Below are 14819 nucleotides of genomic sequence, written 5' to 3'. Positions count from 1 at the left end.
CTGCTAAGATTTTCATTTTTCTTTTGAATAGGTCTTCGTCAGAAACAGACCTTAACTTCTAAGGCAGCTAAAAATGCAGTCATTCCACTGAATGTTCCTGCTTTTTCCAGAAATACAACAGCTTTAAGACAAGATTGAAATGTCCTTCCTCAAACAAAACTTCCAGATGCAGCTAAATGGGCTTCCCCTCCAGTCCTCTTAGAATAGTCCTTGCTTGCTCTAGTCATATTTTGTAGTAGCTGAACACCTGGAGTGTTCTTTATAAGCAGGACTTTAGAAGTTCAAGAGTTTGAAAGAAGCTGCTTTGTCGAATACTTTTAACATGTACCCCTTTTTGCTTTGAACTACTTGAAATTAAGACATTATGTAATGAATGTTTTCAGACACTATTAATTTTAGGTTCCTAATACAGTAAATCAGGCAAACAGTTCCAGATTTATGAAAGTTTAGTATTTTTATAGTACATTTAAGCTAAACATGGTGAGCCTTTATGGAAATGCTGAGCTACTGTAAGACTTACCAAGAGTTCGTAATAAAACAAACTGCATTCCTAGTGCAAAGGGCCGCTCCCCATCTTCCACAGACCTAGCAGGCAAAAAGAAAACTCCACTATAGAAACAGCCACAACAGATAGTCATCATGGTATGTTCTGGCTCTACCTCATGGGTTTTTTCTGAACTATAGAAAAATTTTTGTTTAAATTTCTTCGATTTAGCTTCTACTATTGGTAACTCTTATTGCTAGGAAAAAATACTGCCAGCCCCTCCTGAATCTGTTTAATCAAAACTGCAATCATGCCTTTTAATCTTTCTTTACATAAGGCCTGAAGAATTTGATCCAAACCCATTAAGGAAATTTAGAGAATCCACCCAAAATATTTATGGCTTCATATGATACCTTTCTCTTATTTCATATGTCTTTAATTTATTTTTCTTAATCTTTTTGATGTAAATTATAATTAATGGATAACTAAATTGCTGAAAGCTGGACTCAGTGTCTGACTTTAACAGATCTCTGCATAGCTTAAGAACTTTGAAGCTACTTTAGGAAAAATATCAGTAGAAACATCAAAACAGTCTCCTTAAACACTGTTCCTTTTTGATAGAAATAATATAAGATTCTCTCAGTTGGTTTCAAAGGAAAAATATCTAGCTTACAAAAGACGAAATACAAAGTAACAAGATTCCACACTGCAACTACAATTGTAATAAGCCACAAGTTATCTACTGATTTAAAAAATATTTTCAGTTCTTAACCTAAAGGTCTGAAATTAAAATAGACAGCTTCTAATGACATTGAAAACATAAGACAAAAAACTACAGAAAGTCCACAGTCAAAGGGGTCTGCTGTAAAATCAAGGTTTGAAGTCAAGCAATTTAAATATTGGAGAAACAACTTGGGCCACAAACCTTGGACTCATGTACAATATGTGGTTTGGGATGTTCATGTGTGTGGGCCACCAATTTTTTACTGAAACTACAAAACCCTGCTGGAGATCTCCCTTACGCACCTCATTATTGTGAGGCTCACTGCATTATTAATGCTCACTGATTGTAGTTTGCCTTTGTGTGACTGCAATGCAATGGTAACGGTTTTTAATAGTATTGTTTTAGAGGTGGTAAACCCAGAGACAGAAGGAATAAAGTCAGAAGTCTCTGAATTAAAATGGTGTTGTGTACAGAGTAGTTGCGGTATGGCTGCATGAGCAACTGGAAGTCTGACATGCCCACCCCCAAGTGCCTGGCTTCACTGTCCTAACAGTGATCCTTGAACCCATTTTGTAGATTTTTTGAAAAGTAAACTGAAAGACAAATTCCACAATGTGACATGGCACGTGCCCTCCATGTGTCAGCAGCAGGCTCCCGCATAAACCTTAGCCCCTTGAGCTGAGAAAATGACAGCAAAAGAGTGCTTGTTCTTGCGGGGGATGAGACAAGGATGTCAGCTGTGCTCACAACTGAGCCTAAGGATAGCAAAGCCAAGTCCTGACCTGCCTCATGTTTTCTAAGGTTCCGTGACCTATTACAACGATTTGCCATTGTTAGTATTTTATAGGGGACTAGTTGTGAGCAGCAGCAGAACGTCAGTGGTCTCAGAATATGAGAGTGAAGCTCTTAAAAGACAGCGCTACCAGGAAGAAATCCCACTTTCTTGGGAGGACCATTCTCACAGGAAGAAAAGGCCCAAGACTGGTTTAAAGAAAAGCTCAATTTGAAGACAAATTTTACACAAAAACAGGACAAAAGGTGTCTCTATGTTAGCAATTAATGCAGCTAAACAGCTAGTGCTGAGGACCCGACATGTACACCACGAGCATTTCAGGTTTTGTAGGGATTTACTTCAGATCAGCTCTAACCTGGTCCCAGGGACAGCATGCCCATTTGCATCTGGATCATTTTGGGTGTGCTTCTGAAGAGCATCTGAAACACTGGAAGAGGCTTCCTAGAGAGGTGGTTGATGCCCATTGCCTGTCAGTGTTTGGACAATGCCCTTATTAACAGGTTTTCTGCTCGGTCCTGGAGTGGTCAGCAGTTGGATGATTAAAGAGACTATTTACAAGAGCATGTAGTGACAGGACAAGGGGGAATGGCTTCAAACTGAAAGAGAGCAGGTTTAGATTATGGGTGTGCTTTGTAAATTCTAGTAATTTTCCTCTAATTCTTTCTCCTTCTCTTTAAACAGCAGCAACATAGATTATACAAATACAAAATTATTTTAGCAGTATAGCATACTACATTTTCTTCGCTCATTTGTCTTTAAAAATCAGCAGAACTTCACTTACAGGTGCTGTATTATAAATGGACAAAGATGTTACAGGGAGTGATTACGTTTATCAGACTATATGGCAGAGATGGCAAAAGCCAATGTAAAAATCTGAATGCTTTTTTTTCAAATTGAAAAATAAATGCCACTGCCTTTTCCTACTAAGACTGTATTATTCTCTATCCTGAAATGACCACAGTGATAACATCACTGCTACAACAGAAGTTCAAAATCCTGGTGAAGGAAAAAAAGGGAAGACTCAAAAACAGGCATGTGGTAGGAATGAACAATTTTAGGAAAGAGAAAAGGATAATTTTAAATAGTAACTTTTTTCATTTGCATTTGAGGATCCAGACTATTGCTCTAAGAAAATTGAAAATTTTTCAGGAATAACTTTCTTACATGATATGTTACTTGTTTTTTTTTTTTAACACTTGGAATTCACTGGCCACTTCTTGTTTCCTAAAGTGGGTTATCATGTTACATATTCTAAACACAAGCAAGTTTCACCCTACCCTGTCAGCCTTATTCTATCTACTTTTTAAGGATACACAAGCTTGACAAGGCACTGGTGATAGTGGGCACAGCAAAACTACTCCAAAGCCATCACTGAGTTCTCACCTGAGTGTCACTATAATTGCTGATGGCTGGGCACATGCTGTTATGAGGGTAACAATGAAGAGAAATATCAGGAACGGGATAAGTGTGTTGCAGGTTCGATCACATTTCCCAGAAACAGCGTAGCCATTCTCATTCAGGTAGGTTTTGACAATCACTAGCCGGAGCTGACTGCGCTGCCCCACTGTTGGTGGAGTGATCACCTGGCGACTCTGGACACAGGCACATTCTGTGTAATTTCTTACCTAAGGAGAGCAGAAAGGAATATTTCCACATGAAAAACACATGTAAGAAAGACATTGCACAGAGACATAGTATGACAGTCCCATAATATTTCTCAATCTTCTGCCTTGAGCACCATTACACCAAGTACAAGCAAAGGTACCTCTCCAACCAATTTTAAAGCTGATCAGGACTCTCCATGGTGAGACTGCCTTTCCATTGCTTTATTTAGTTTGAGTTTAAAAAAAGAAAATCTGGAATACTTTTGGAAAATTCTGCCACAGCAATTTAATCACTCCTGATAAGGAGCTAGAAAAATATTGTTTCTGCTGTACTACGAAACTGTGAGGAAACACTCTTTAGGTAGCACTGACAATGCTGCATTCCAAAATTTGGCAGGTTGCTGACTTTCATATTCAAGCAATATCTTCTGCCATCTTAATGGAAGGCTACCCAGGTCTGGCCCAAGAGCAACAAACTGCACTTCATGCTTGAAGTCCAGGACCTTCCGTGTGGACGCAGGGGTGGATCTGGACAGCAGCAAAAACAGAGAATAAGGGGAAAGCAGAGACTCTAACAGTGGGACTGAAGGACATGCTGGATTCCTAAATGGACAAAGACAATGAAATTAAGAAGAGACTGAATAAAGAAGTAGCATTTCACAGGCAAGGGAGACCACGATTTGTTCCAGGTGAGGAAGAGCTAGATGAGAAAGAAGCCTTCTTTCACATTTATTCTACTTCTATTCTCATCTAATCTAATGCAAAGGGATGTGCAGTAGATCAGAATATTCCAATGCTAGAGAAGAAACAGGTCAGGACCTATTAGATGTTAGAGAAAGGAGCTTTTTGTGTCAATTTTTGCATTCATCAAATAGTAGACCACACATGTACAGAAGCTACAAAACCCTCTTAAGTTTGCAAATTTAGGCACTTGGACATCAGGACATATCCAAATCATGGTTGTTTGTCAATTTTAATATATACCTTTGTATCCATCCATGCTATGATGTAGCCTCACATTTTTTTCCCTTGGGATTTAGCTGAACATCTTAATAATGTATCTATTTATGCAGTATTTTACCTCCCATTTTCAAAATGTGACTCAGGGTATTTTTCTCCTCACATTAAACAAATTCCACTACAAAGACAGAATGACTCATATTTCACATGGATTTTTCTATCCCACTCGCTATTATAGCTGAACTCTTTAAAAAATGAGTAATTTATCTTCAAAACAGTTATGAGGTATTGATGTTGTTATCTCTATTTTGTAGCAAAGTAACTGAAACAGATCAAAAGTTTCACAAACGTGGGTGACTAATTTGAGAAAACTGGAATGCCTTTTTTCAGAACTTTTTCCATTAAATACAACTAAATATATCCTAAATGTAAATTTTCATGCTTTCAAATACAAATTTAGGTACTCAGTGCATCTACAAATGGCACTTTTGGTTACTGTTCATATTCATCATTCAGAACATGAAGAATTCACCATCAGCAACCGAGCTAAAACTTCAAGCCTCAAAGCATCTTTTCTTAATACCCCTAAAGTATTTCCCTACTAAATTAGTTGGTGCCAGTTTGATATCAAGTGAAATGCAGCAAAGATATAACCTATGTCTTAATCCAGGAAAGTACAAAGCAGGTTTATACAGACACTGAAAGTTAACCACAGGCTCACATCGCAGGCTTTTCCATATTGGGCCAAAGCAATTTTCTACTAAAAACCAGCAAGATAATCTAAAAAGAAAGAAAAAAAACCTTTAAAGGAAACTAATCTGTTCTTGGTGACATCTATATATGAACCTTCTTCTTCAGATCTGACAAAGCTCAGTGGTGAATCTAATGTCCTCCTGCTTCACAGGCTGGCTCAGGACTGCAGATCAGGAGATTGATACTTTATAAAGTAAGCTTTCTGGAAAGCACAATCAAGCCCTCAGAAAATCAATGTTTACATTACTTCTTGTCTTTCTTAATTATCCTTTTTTAAAGGATGGTTCTGAAACAGAAGAATTTAAGCGTTCTTTTTTTTTATGAAACTACATGACCATAATGCTCTGCTGATATTTAAAAAGTCAGATTCTACTTTTCAACTGTTTTCTTGTGCCCAGTCCTCAAAACTGCCACATTTTCATGGCTCGATTTTACCATCAGGATGTCCTTCTCCAGTCCAGCATAACTGAAATACTGGGCTGTAACAGCAATGTATTTCAAAGAAAGAAAATGGATTATTAACATCTTTTAAGTTCTCGTTATTTGAGTTTGATGACAACCCCTTCATTTAGCCTGGATGAGGTTTAGAAAAAGGCCATGGAAATGGTCAAACTGTTTTACAAGAGAAGAATAGCAGTCTTCACCTAGCTGGGCAAACAACAGACCTATCAATACACTCGTGCAGGTTCAAGAGCTGCTTGTGCAAAATGATGAGGCTGACACAAACACCAATGACATTAAACAGGTCCTAACTAAATTTAAATAGAAGTTTAAAACACTTCCAACAACCTGAAGAGTTCTTCCTTCTATTCAGAAAGGGAGTCAAAAAAACCCTCTAACTGCTCTAAAACTGCTCTAAACACTGAGCTTGAAGAAAGACAGTATGATATGGCCACCCACGTTAGCAGAAAGCTGAATTAGATGACACTGACTCAAGGTCCCCTCTCCAAGCCCTGCAGGAACAGCAGAAATGCAGGCCACAGCCATCAGGGATTTTGGGGTCTGTACTGGAAACACCAGCCCTCTCCACCCCACAGCACTCTCTCAGTTGGAGGGTTCACTTGGTACAAATGAACTTGTGCCTCAAATTTGTAGCATTAGTAGCATTACCATCCTTTCAGAACATGGAAAGACTCAGAGATGAACAAGTCATCTGTAGAGCAAAGTATCTGAAGCTTAGAGGAGGGATGCTTGAGCTAGAAACTGAGCAGTCTTTGATCTGCACCAGTCCCGTGGGGTTACTCGCAGGTTGTATGTTGATGGGTGGGTGAAGCACTTACCCCTGTGCTGTGGTTTCCACCACTGATGCAGCCAGCTAGGCAAGGATTAAAATATGTTATTCCATCTGATCCACAGACAGGCTCGTACTCATGAATCTTACATCCGCAGTTAACATTACAGCTTCCAGTCAGATTCCTGTGGGCCATGGCAAGAGTGGGACTGAAGAAAGGAAAAAGAACATGCTAGTAGAGCAAGCACAGATATCCATATCCTCCTGTACAGAGGGAGCAAACATCCTACTCATTAACTCTGAAACTTAGACTTGATTATCAGAGAAAAGTTGCATTAACTCTAGGTTATGTAATGACTTAAACAAGAAAAATACCAAAGTCATCCCTGCCATCAACTAAAAACACAATAAAAGAAATAATAATAAAGTTTAAAGTTCGTATCATATTTGCCTAGGTAATAGCTATATTTTTCCCGGTTTTTTTCCTTTAAGAGTTAAGACACCACTATTTTATATGCCTATCCTAAGCTGTTGATTACTAGTGAAAGGCTCAGCGACAAGATGTAAGCATTCTGTGCACTAATGTGAACTAATAGGCAGCTCTTCCCACATACCAACAACTGTTCAGAAAACTTACTGCTTATATAATTCATATGTGCATGTGAAATCTACAGGAAGTTCTCTGGATCTGGGAGACTGTTCTGCTTTTACTAAATGTCTGTAAAAGAACAAATGCTCCACTTGCCCTAGACCATTCCCCAAAATCTGGCCAAAGCCCAACTTTCTAGGTGTTTCCCTGAAGGCTTTGGTGATATAGAATGAGGGAACTAAAAGGAATTTTAAAGCTGAAGGAGATGTACACACCAAAAAGCAGGTTCTTCACTATTATTGCTCTAATGAAATACTGTAGTTGCAATTCAGTAAGCCACATCTAATACTAATTAATATCATCACATCAAGTATTACCTGAAGACATTGTGCCAGAAGGTACCTGAAGGTAAAGGGATAAAGTACTATCTTTTATCCTTGCTACTTTTGAACACATTAGTTCAGGTACCAAAAAGAAAATAACTCTTCCACTTCAATATACATAAAGACACACTCTGAAACCTAAGTTATTTGCTGCTGTCATAATGCAGCCAAATTACAAGCGAGGTTTTTTAAATGGCCCATATTATATTTTTATCTATTTTTACCAGACTTTTCACATTCTCTGACTTGCTTCAGGTTGCTAAATTAATTTTAGTAAGTGGAAAAGCAAGACTCTGCAGCGTGGTTTATTGCTGGTTCAATTTTCTGCATCTCATTTGTAATTTCACCTTGGTTTAAAATATTGTCAGCAACATGAATGCATTAAGGCAATGGAAAAGTTACCTGAATGATCTTATTCATACCAATCTATTGCCAGGTCATGGGGTTAGCTGAAGCTAAGGGTTATAGTTCTTATTTCCTAAATCCCTTTCTGTTTAAAGAAATCATGGCTCCTGAATTTGGCACCCACTATTCCTCTTCACTGCACAAGGTGATTCCAAGTCACTGAAAAGTGAAAAGCAGCTGATATCAACATTTTCACATGAAGCTGCTCCTATTACTCAGGACCTCTTCCATTTTATTAGGTTACTTTCTGTCACAGGTGCACTCTAGGATTTTAAGTGCTAAACAGGTGGAGAGAGGCTACCACACACAAGGTGAGAAATTTTTGTAGCAACCAATTTCCTGACTTCATAGCAAAAACACACAGTCAGGCAGTTCTTATCTCCTCCACAATAACTGTTAAACACAGTGGTCAGTGCTAATAAAGCAGGTATCAGTGGGAAACACACATATATGCCTTATGGTTTCAGATATATTTCAAACGTTTCCTTCCCATCTTTGAGTCACAGCAGCTTAAATACCTGTACCAACATGGGTCCCTAAAACGTCACAAGAGTCTATGCTTGGTCTTGGAGAGCTCAGGCCAAAATAAAAACAGTAGCTTACTTCACTTCAGTAGTCCTTGAGAATAGGCAAGATACTAATGACTGAGATTCAAGAGTTAAAAATATGCTTAATCTGGGTTTTGAAAAGATTTCACATCATTTCAAACATGTCCCAAAGTCTTTCTTCAGTCAGTGCACTCCTCTACGTTCTCCACAGTAGTCACAATGTCAGAGACCTAGTTTAGCTCAGAAGACAGAGCCATGCAGTCTGTCATCTGCATGGATTCGTGACTTTCCATAGCTAAAGTGCGTGGTAGCTGAACGGGGGAAAAAGGTGGTGCTTTGAGAAGGCAGTTTCAGATAATTTTTTATCTTGTGGGTTTTATTACAGTGGTATCAGAACCCTTCAGTGTGTCATTACATTAGTTTGAAAGATTAAATACTTCATGTGTCACCTTTCACCGGTGTTTCAGAGACTGCAAGACACTGCAGCTCATGGCTACAATCCCTGGTCTCAATCCACAGAGGGGTACAGCTTCTGGATCCACTCCCACGAGGCTGGATTTGCCCAGCTCTGTGTCACACAAGGCTGTCCCTCCTTCGTCTTCCTGCCTAATACTTTTAAACTAATTGACAGTCTTTTCACAGATGGAAATGAAGTGTCCACTGCATCACTTATCCAGCAGTTCACTGATTAGATATAAAAACCCAGTTCTAAAGAATACTGAAGCAATCCATGCAAGACTAAATGTGAAAAGAGGAGACGTTGCAGGAGTGAAATTTAAAGGCCTTTTCCAGAAATAAGAATATATGTATGAAAATTCCCAACTCCAGAAGAAGACTGTGCCCTTTGCCTTCTCACACCTGAGCACTAAGCAGAGCTGCAGGCTCCATCCTATTTCTGCCTGTGGTGCATGTGAAGTCTGGTCCAGAAGACCTGAGTTTCTAAGAATAAATGCCAGTATGAACCCTGCAGAATCTGCAAAACCAGATAGAGCTAAGTACTGAGTTCTGTTGGGGCATGAGTATTTGCACATGCACCATAAGCAAAAATCTTGCCTCGGAAAATTACACGGGTATGCAAAACCACTCCACACCAGGCACCGCAATGTGATGTTGAATTAACCCTTCTGCCTTGTTTGCCCTGCTCTCAGTACTGCTCAATGGCCATTACTGTTTAAAACTACCTCAAGTACCTCTAAGCAGATCAGTAGATATCCAGGGAATTTCAGCACCTCGTCACTCAGGCAGGAGCTGAACAGGAATCTGGATCCCCAAGATCTTGTACACATGCTCACAGCCTCTCCTGGCTGCAGAGCCTCACATGGGCTGCTGTTAGCTTGTCTTCACATCTGTGATGTGTGAGCAAGACCACTGTGAAGATAAACAGCTAACATCAGACTTACTGCATCCCAGCTACCCCATGGACCACAGGGGATGTTCTCCTGCTCCCATCTTCCACACCTGACTAGACCAGGCTCAGCTCAGGAGCCACTCTTCTCACAGCAATTGTTATCTATATTGTCTGTCACCTCACCTCCTATCATCAGTGACACTAAGTAGTACAACTGCTGCTTTAAGCATTCCACTCAACTGGTTTTCTTGTATTTATACACCACTATTTGCTTTCGCTGAATATGCTCGTCTTTCCAGCTGCGCACTTTTGCAGTCAATTAAATATTACTATGTAGCTTTTAAATATTTATTGATTGTCTACTGAGCACACAAAACAGGTTCACAAATTTAGCTCTGGGAGCTACTTTACACTTTATGGTCTAGTTGGATGTTAACCAAAGACTTTCTGAGTGTTTTCTTTCTTGTGCCACAAACAAACAAGGCACACTTTTAGCAACAAATTGCAGCTTGAGTAGGAAATTAAATATCCAAGACTAATATTGGTTATGTCGCCTTCTCGGCTATCAGCTGAAACTTGCCTTACTATATCACACTGGATTTCAGTAAGCAATATGCAGCAACACGTTATATTGCAACAGACAGACTTTTCCAGTAATCTCTCAACAGAAATTTTTCTCCAACGGAAAACACCAAATCACCAAAACATTCCTCAGGAACATATGGATTTCAGCAGTATAGTGACAGAAGTTTTTCACACCAAGAGGAGAGGCAGCATTTTTGGAGTCTTACAAGATCCTAGTCTGCCTTCTGAGTTGGATGTCCCAGATGTCTGAGTATTTGAGGTAAGAAGGGTCCCCATGACCTGTCCGGGAGACCCTTGTGCCCACGTCCCTGCTGACAACAGGGCTCTACCACACAGCACAGGGACAGCTCCAGACACAGGCCAGACTGCCAGGAAAGGCACAGCTCAGATTTCCCTCTCCAACCTCTCCCACCCTGTGGGGCACATTCTTCTGACCTCTTATCCCTCCATCACCTAAAACCCTTTCAGCAGCAGATGAGTTGGGTTATTCCACAGGCAGGAGAGCCCATTCCCCATCTTGATCTGCTTACTAAGTCACTTCAGCTGCATTGTTGAGAAGTACCATGACATAGAGGTTAGGAAATCAGCTTAAAAGAAAGAGATGAATGAAATCAGGCATGCAAGAAATGAGAAGCATGAAACTGGGAACTGAAGTGAGACCACTGTGATAATTTAATCTCAGGGACATTTTTTTGTTTGGCCTAGAAGACTTAAGTTTACAGATACGCAAAGCAAATATGCTCAAATTAATAACAAGCTGTGTGAGACATGATGTGTCTCTCCAGCTTTCACCACCTTTTGTACTTCAGCATATCACCGTAAGGTTAATGTGGGGGATTTCTTTTTGGTTTTTAGAGCAAATGTCTTGCACACAAAGAGGCTTGGTTTTTTGCATGCTTTCAAGAACATGTAATACGCAAAATCATATATTAATTTGATTTCCAAAAGTTCATTATCATGTAAGAGATTCATGATTTTATCTTTTTACCTTCAGTACTCACTCACTGTTCACTCCTCTCTCAGTGATGGGAAACTCTCTACCACATATATCTACAAAACCCCATTTTCACCATACAAGATCTACCATATAGCATCTATTATAACAGATTTCCTGAACACTTCTTTCAGGAAGGGATCGTTTTTTTCTTGAAGGTATGCATTTTTCCAGAAGTAAGCTGAACCAAAGTACTCTACTAATCCTGCCTTCTGACACTGGGAGGCTGCCTACTCTCCACAAAGGAAAACAGAGCATTGATCCCTGAATTACTGCACAGCACAGCACGGATTTACCTGCATCAGTCATAAAGAACAGGCTCTTATGGAAATTGCACCAAAGCTAGTAAGTAAGTCCTGCTCATGAGCTGATCTGTGGGAAAAGCATCCTAGTTTCAATGCACCGACTACTGTAGACACACAAGATGTCTGAGAAACAGTCACGTTGCTTGTTTCAGTGGGTGCAGATGCTGACAACTTGCAACACTGCTGCACCTGAGCTGCCAAGGATACCCATCATGCACGAGCACACTGACAGAAACCAGCCCCAAGCAGAAGCATTTCCTGAACTATTCTTTCAATTACAAACAATGATGCCACTCCTTTCATTAATAAGATTGAACTGCAAGTTTGCTAAATGTGTGCTGTGACAAAACCCAGAATCCCATCTGACAAACTGCACTTGTTCATTTCTCAAGGAGACTGTTCTGTGTCTCCATAACACAGTGATAGTAATGCTAATAAAGAGAAGACCTTTATTAGACATGACTAACAATGAAAGGGACTCAAGTTTCTAACATTCTTTTCAAAATCCTAGTCTTCTCTCCAGCTGTTACTCTGTGGAACGCTTGTGGTATAGGAGTAAAATAAGAAAAGTGAAAATATAAGGTGAGACTTATTGCCTGGAGTTTTTAGAGCTGTGACCTGTTATTTCACATACTCAGGCCTGGACTGAAACCTCACTGTGCTGGCAGTCAATGCATATATATTGGGGGGAAAAAAAGGTGGACCTTCTTCCCATGAGGCTACAATCTAAATGAAAAGCAGTTTAAAAAATAAAACCAAACATGTCTGACTATATTTTGGCAACATCTAAACAAAGAATTGGCTTGCACATGGTTTTATTCAGGTTTATTTAGATCACTGTAGTAACCTACAGCACCGAGGAAATACAAAGGAAAGGAGATAACCCCTTACCACATAATTTCTATAATCTTAATAGTAGGCTATATGATAAAAAGGATTATGTTAATTTGATAGTAATACTTTTGGTTTGGTATTGAAGGGCATTCTGGACGGCAGAGATCTGCAGTCTCCTTGTTGGCAAGCAGCTGGAATTGAAGCAATGATGCAATTTTTGTGTAGCTGTAAAACAAGGGACCCTCTCACTGTGTTAGCTGGAATCTTTCTTTGTTGTTATTGTTCTGATCCAATTAGTCACTGCTTTCAAGTTAAGGGAACCCACTGGCTGATTGGACTGAAATAGATACAAAAACTCAAACTGGTGGTACTAGAAGCAGAATACAATTTTTTTATATGAAAGGCCTCAGTAAGTCAATCCCATGCTTTAACTAAATCTTAATTGCACCAAAACAACAGAAAGCAATCAAAAAGGATCTCTTTTGATTCATTACATATCAGAAATGTGAGAGACGGAATTGAACTAATCCAGGAATCTGTCACTATGAGTAAGCTCCCCACGGAGCCTGTTTTAGCTGCCTTACACCATAAAACATGGAAGAGACAGGTCTGAAAACAACCAAATCTCTGCTATTTCCCCTTTATTCAGCTCTGATGAGGCCACACCTGCAGTGCTGGGTCCAGTTCTGGCTCCCCAGTAAAGGAAAGATATGGATATACTGGAGCGAGACCAATGAATATCCACTAAGATGATGAAAGGACAGAAGCGTCTCTCTTCTGAGGAAAAGCTGGGACTGTTCAGTCTAGAGAAGGCTCAGGGGGATTTCATCAATGCCCATAAATACCTGAAGGGAGGGTACAAAGAGGACAGAGCCAGGCTCTTTTCAGTGGTGCCCAGTGCCAGGACCAGAGGTAATGGTCACAAACTGAAACACAGAAGGTTCCTTATGAACATCAGGAATCACTTTTTCACTGTGAAAGTGACGGTGCTGACCAGGCGGGCTGTGGAGTTTCCCTCCTTGGAGCTATTCAAAAACCGCCTGGACAAGGAGGCAATTCACTGACTCAGGACTTCCCATCTGGACACTGGTTACTGTGCAAGGGAAGGGATGCCATATTGTGGTTTGACATAAGGCTCCTTACACTGCATTCAAATATCAAACATGCCCTCAGAGACAAGGCTGGGGCATGGAACAACAGGTTCTAAAATGCTGAGATGCATAATGCAGAGGTGCCCTTGATCTTCCTGATAACAGAAATGCTGATGACACACCGACAAAAGCAAAACTGCTTGTGCCCAACATAAAACAGCAGAAAATCCTTTCTAACGTATCCTAATCTGTGCATGCCTCCAGGTGCCATCCACTTCCTCACAGCTGGTACAGTTGGAAAAATACTGAGTTATGAAACATGCTGAATTATGAAATGTCATTGCCTACTTTCCTGAGTACTGGTATGCACATACCTCTATGTTAACTGAAACCCAGCATATCCTTCTCCTCTGTATTGGTTCATGGCTCAGTTCATCAGATTAAAAACTCCTACTTTTTAAATGTATAAGAAATCAACAGTACAAAGGAACATGTTTGTCCAGAGATTATCCTGCAGGGTATGTCTACACTGCCAAATGCAGCTGAGATCTCTGGGTTGCTACCAGTGCAGGTAGTTCACACATCAGACCCGCCATTGCCATGTTAAGGTAGAGCATCATGCAACACATTTATACCAAACCAAGTAGCTGTACTGCTTTTTTTATCTGATCTAGCCCGTTGAACTGGCTTTGATGTCCATACACTGCACTACATTGAAACTAGAGAATGACATGTGTTTTATTAAAACTCAAAATGAAAGCATACTTTTTCATTACATGAACGGTAACATTCTTTGATGTCTGAGTTAAAGAGTTGCCTACTAAGTAAATGATTTGAAGCTATCAAATGATTGACCATAAGGATTAAGAGAATGTTTATCATGTCAGATATTCAGGATTAATTTATGCATAGTGCTGTCTTTTTACTATAATTTTGATAATAAATCTGGATTTGATCTCTGTGTTAAAAAAAAATGTGGCTGAAACTCCTGAACTATGCTTTATAACATGCTAGTAATTCTCAATGTCTGATGACATTACAGCCTAATTACATTCATTTTTATACTCATTTCAAAGAGTTTATATACATCAACTCTTGTGAGAATTTTGCCATTACCATTTCTCACCTCTTTTCTCCATAAAAACAATTAGATGAAGGTGATAAGGAAGTAATGCTACTGTAGATTTT

General features: G+C 39.6%; 1 protein-coding gene across 1 annotated transcript in view; it reads right to left on the bottom strand.

The window, feature by feature from the left end:
- The window catches only part of SLCO5A1 (solute carrier organic anion transporter family member 5A1), a 73588-nt gene that overhangs the window by 8365 nt on the left and 50404 nt on the right, over nucleotides 1-14819 (bottom strand). The window contains exons 6-8 of the mRNA XM_050318933.1: nucleotides 6599-6758; nucleotides 3385-3626; nucleotides 521-585 (exon numbers count right to left, since the gene is read on the bottom strand). Of these exons, the coding sequence (XP_050174890.1) occupies nucleotides 521-585; nucleotides 3385-3626; nucleotides 6599-6758 (467 nt within the window). The remainder of the gene's footprint in view (nucleotides 1-520; nucleotides 586-3384; nucleotides 3627-6598; nucleotides 6759-14819) is intronic.

The sequence above is a fragment of the Myiozetetes cayanensis genome, unplaced genomic scaffold (assembly GCF_022539395.1).
Source record: "Myiozetetes cayanensis isolate MyiCay16 unplaced genomic scaffold, myiCay2020 scf1, whole genome shotgun sequence".
NCBI classification, from domain to species: domain Eukaryota; kingdom Metazoa; phylum Chordata; class Aves; order Passeriformes; family Tyrannidae; genus Myiozetetes; species Myiozetetes cayanensis.
This window is presented reverse-complemented; position numbering and strand designations above follow the sequence as displayed.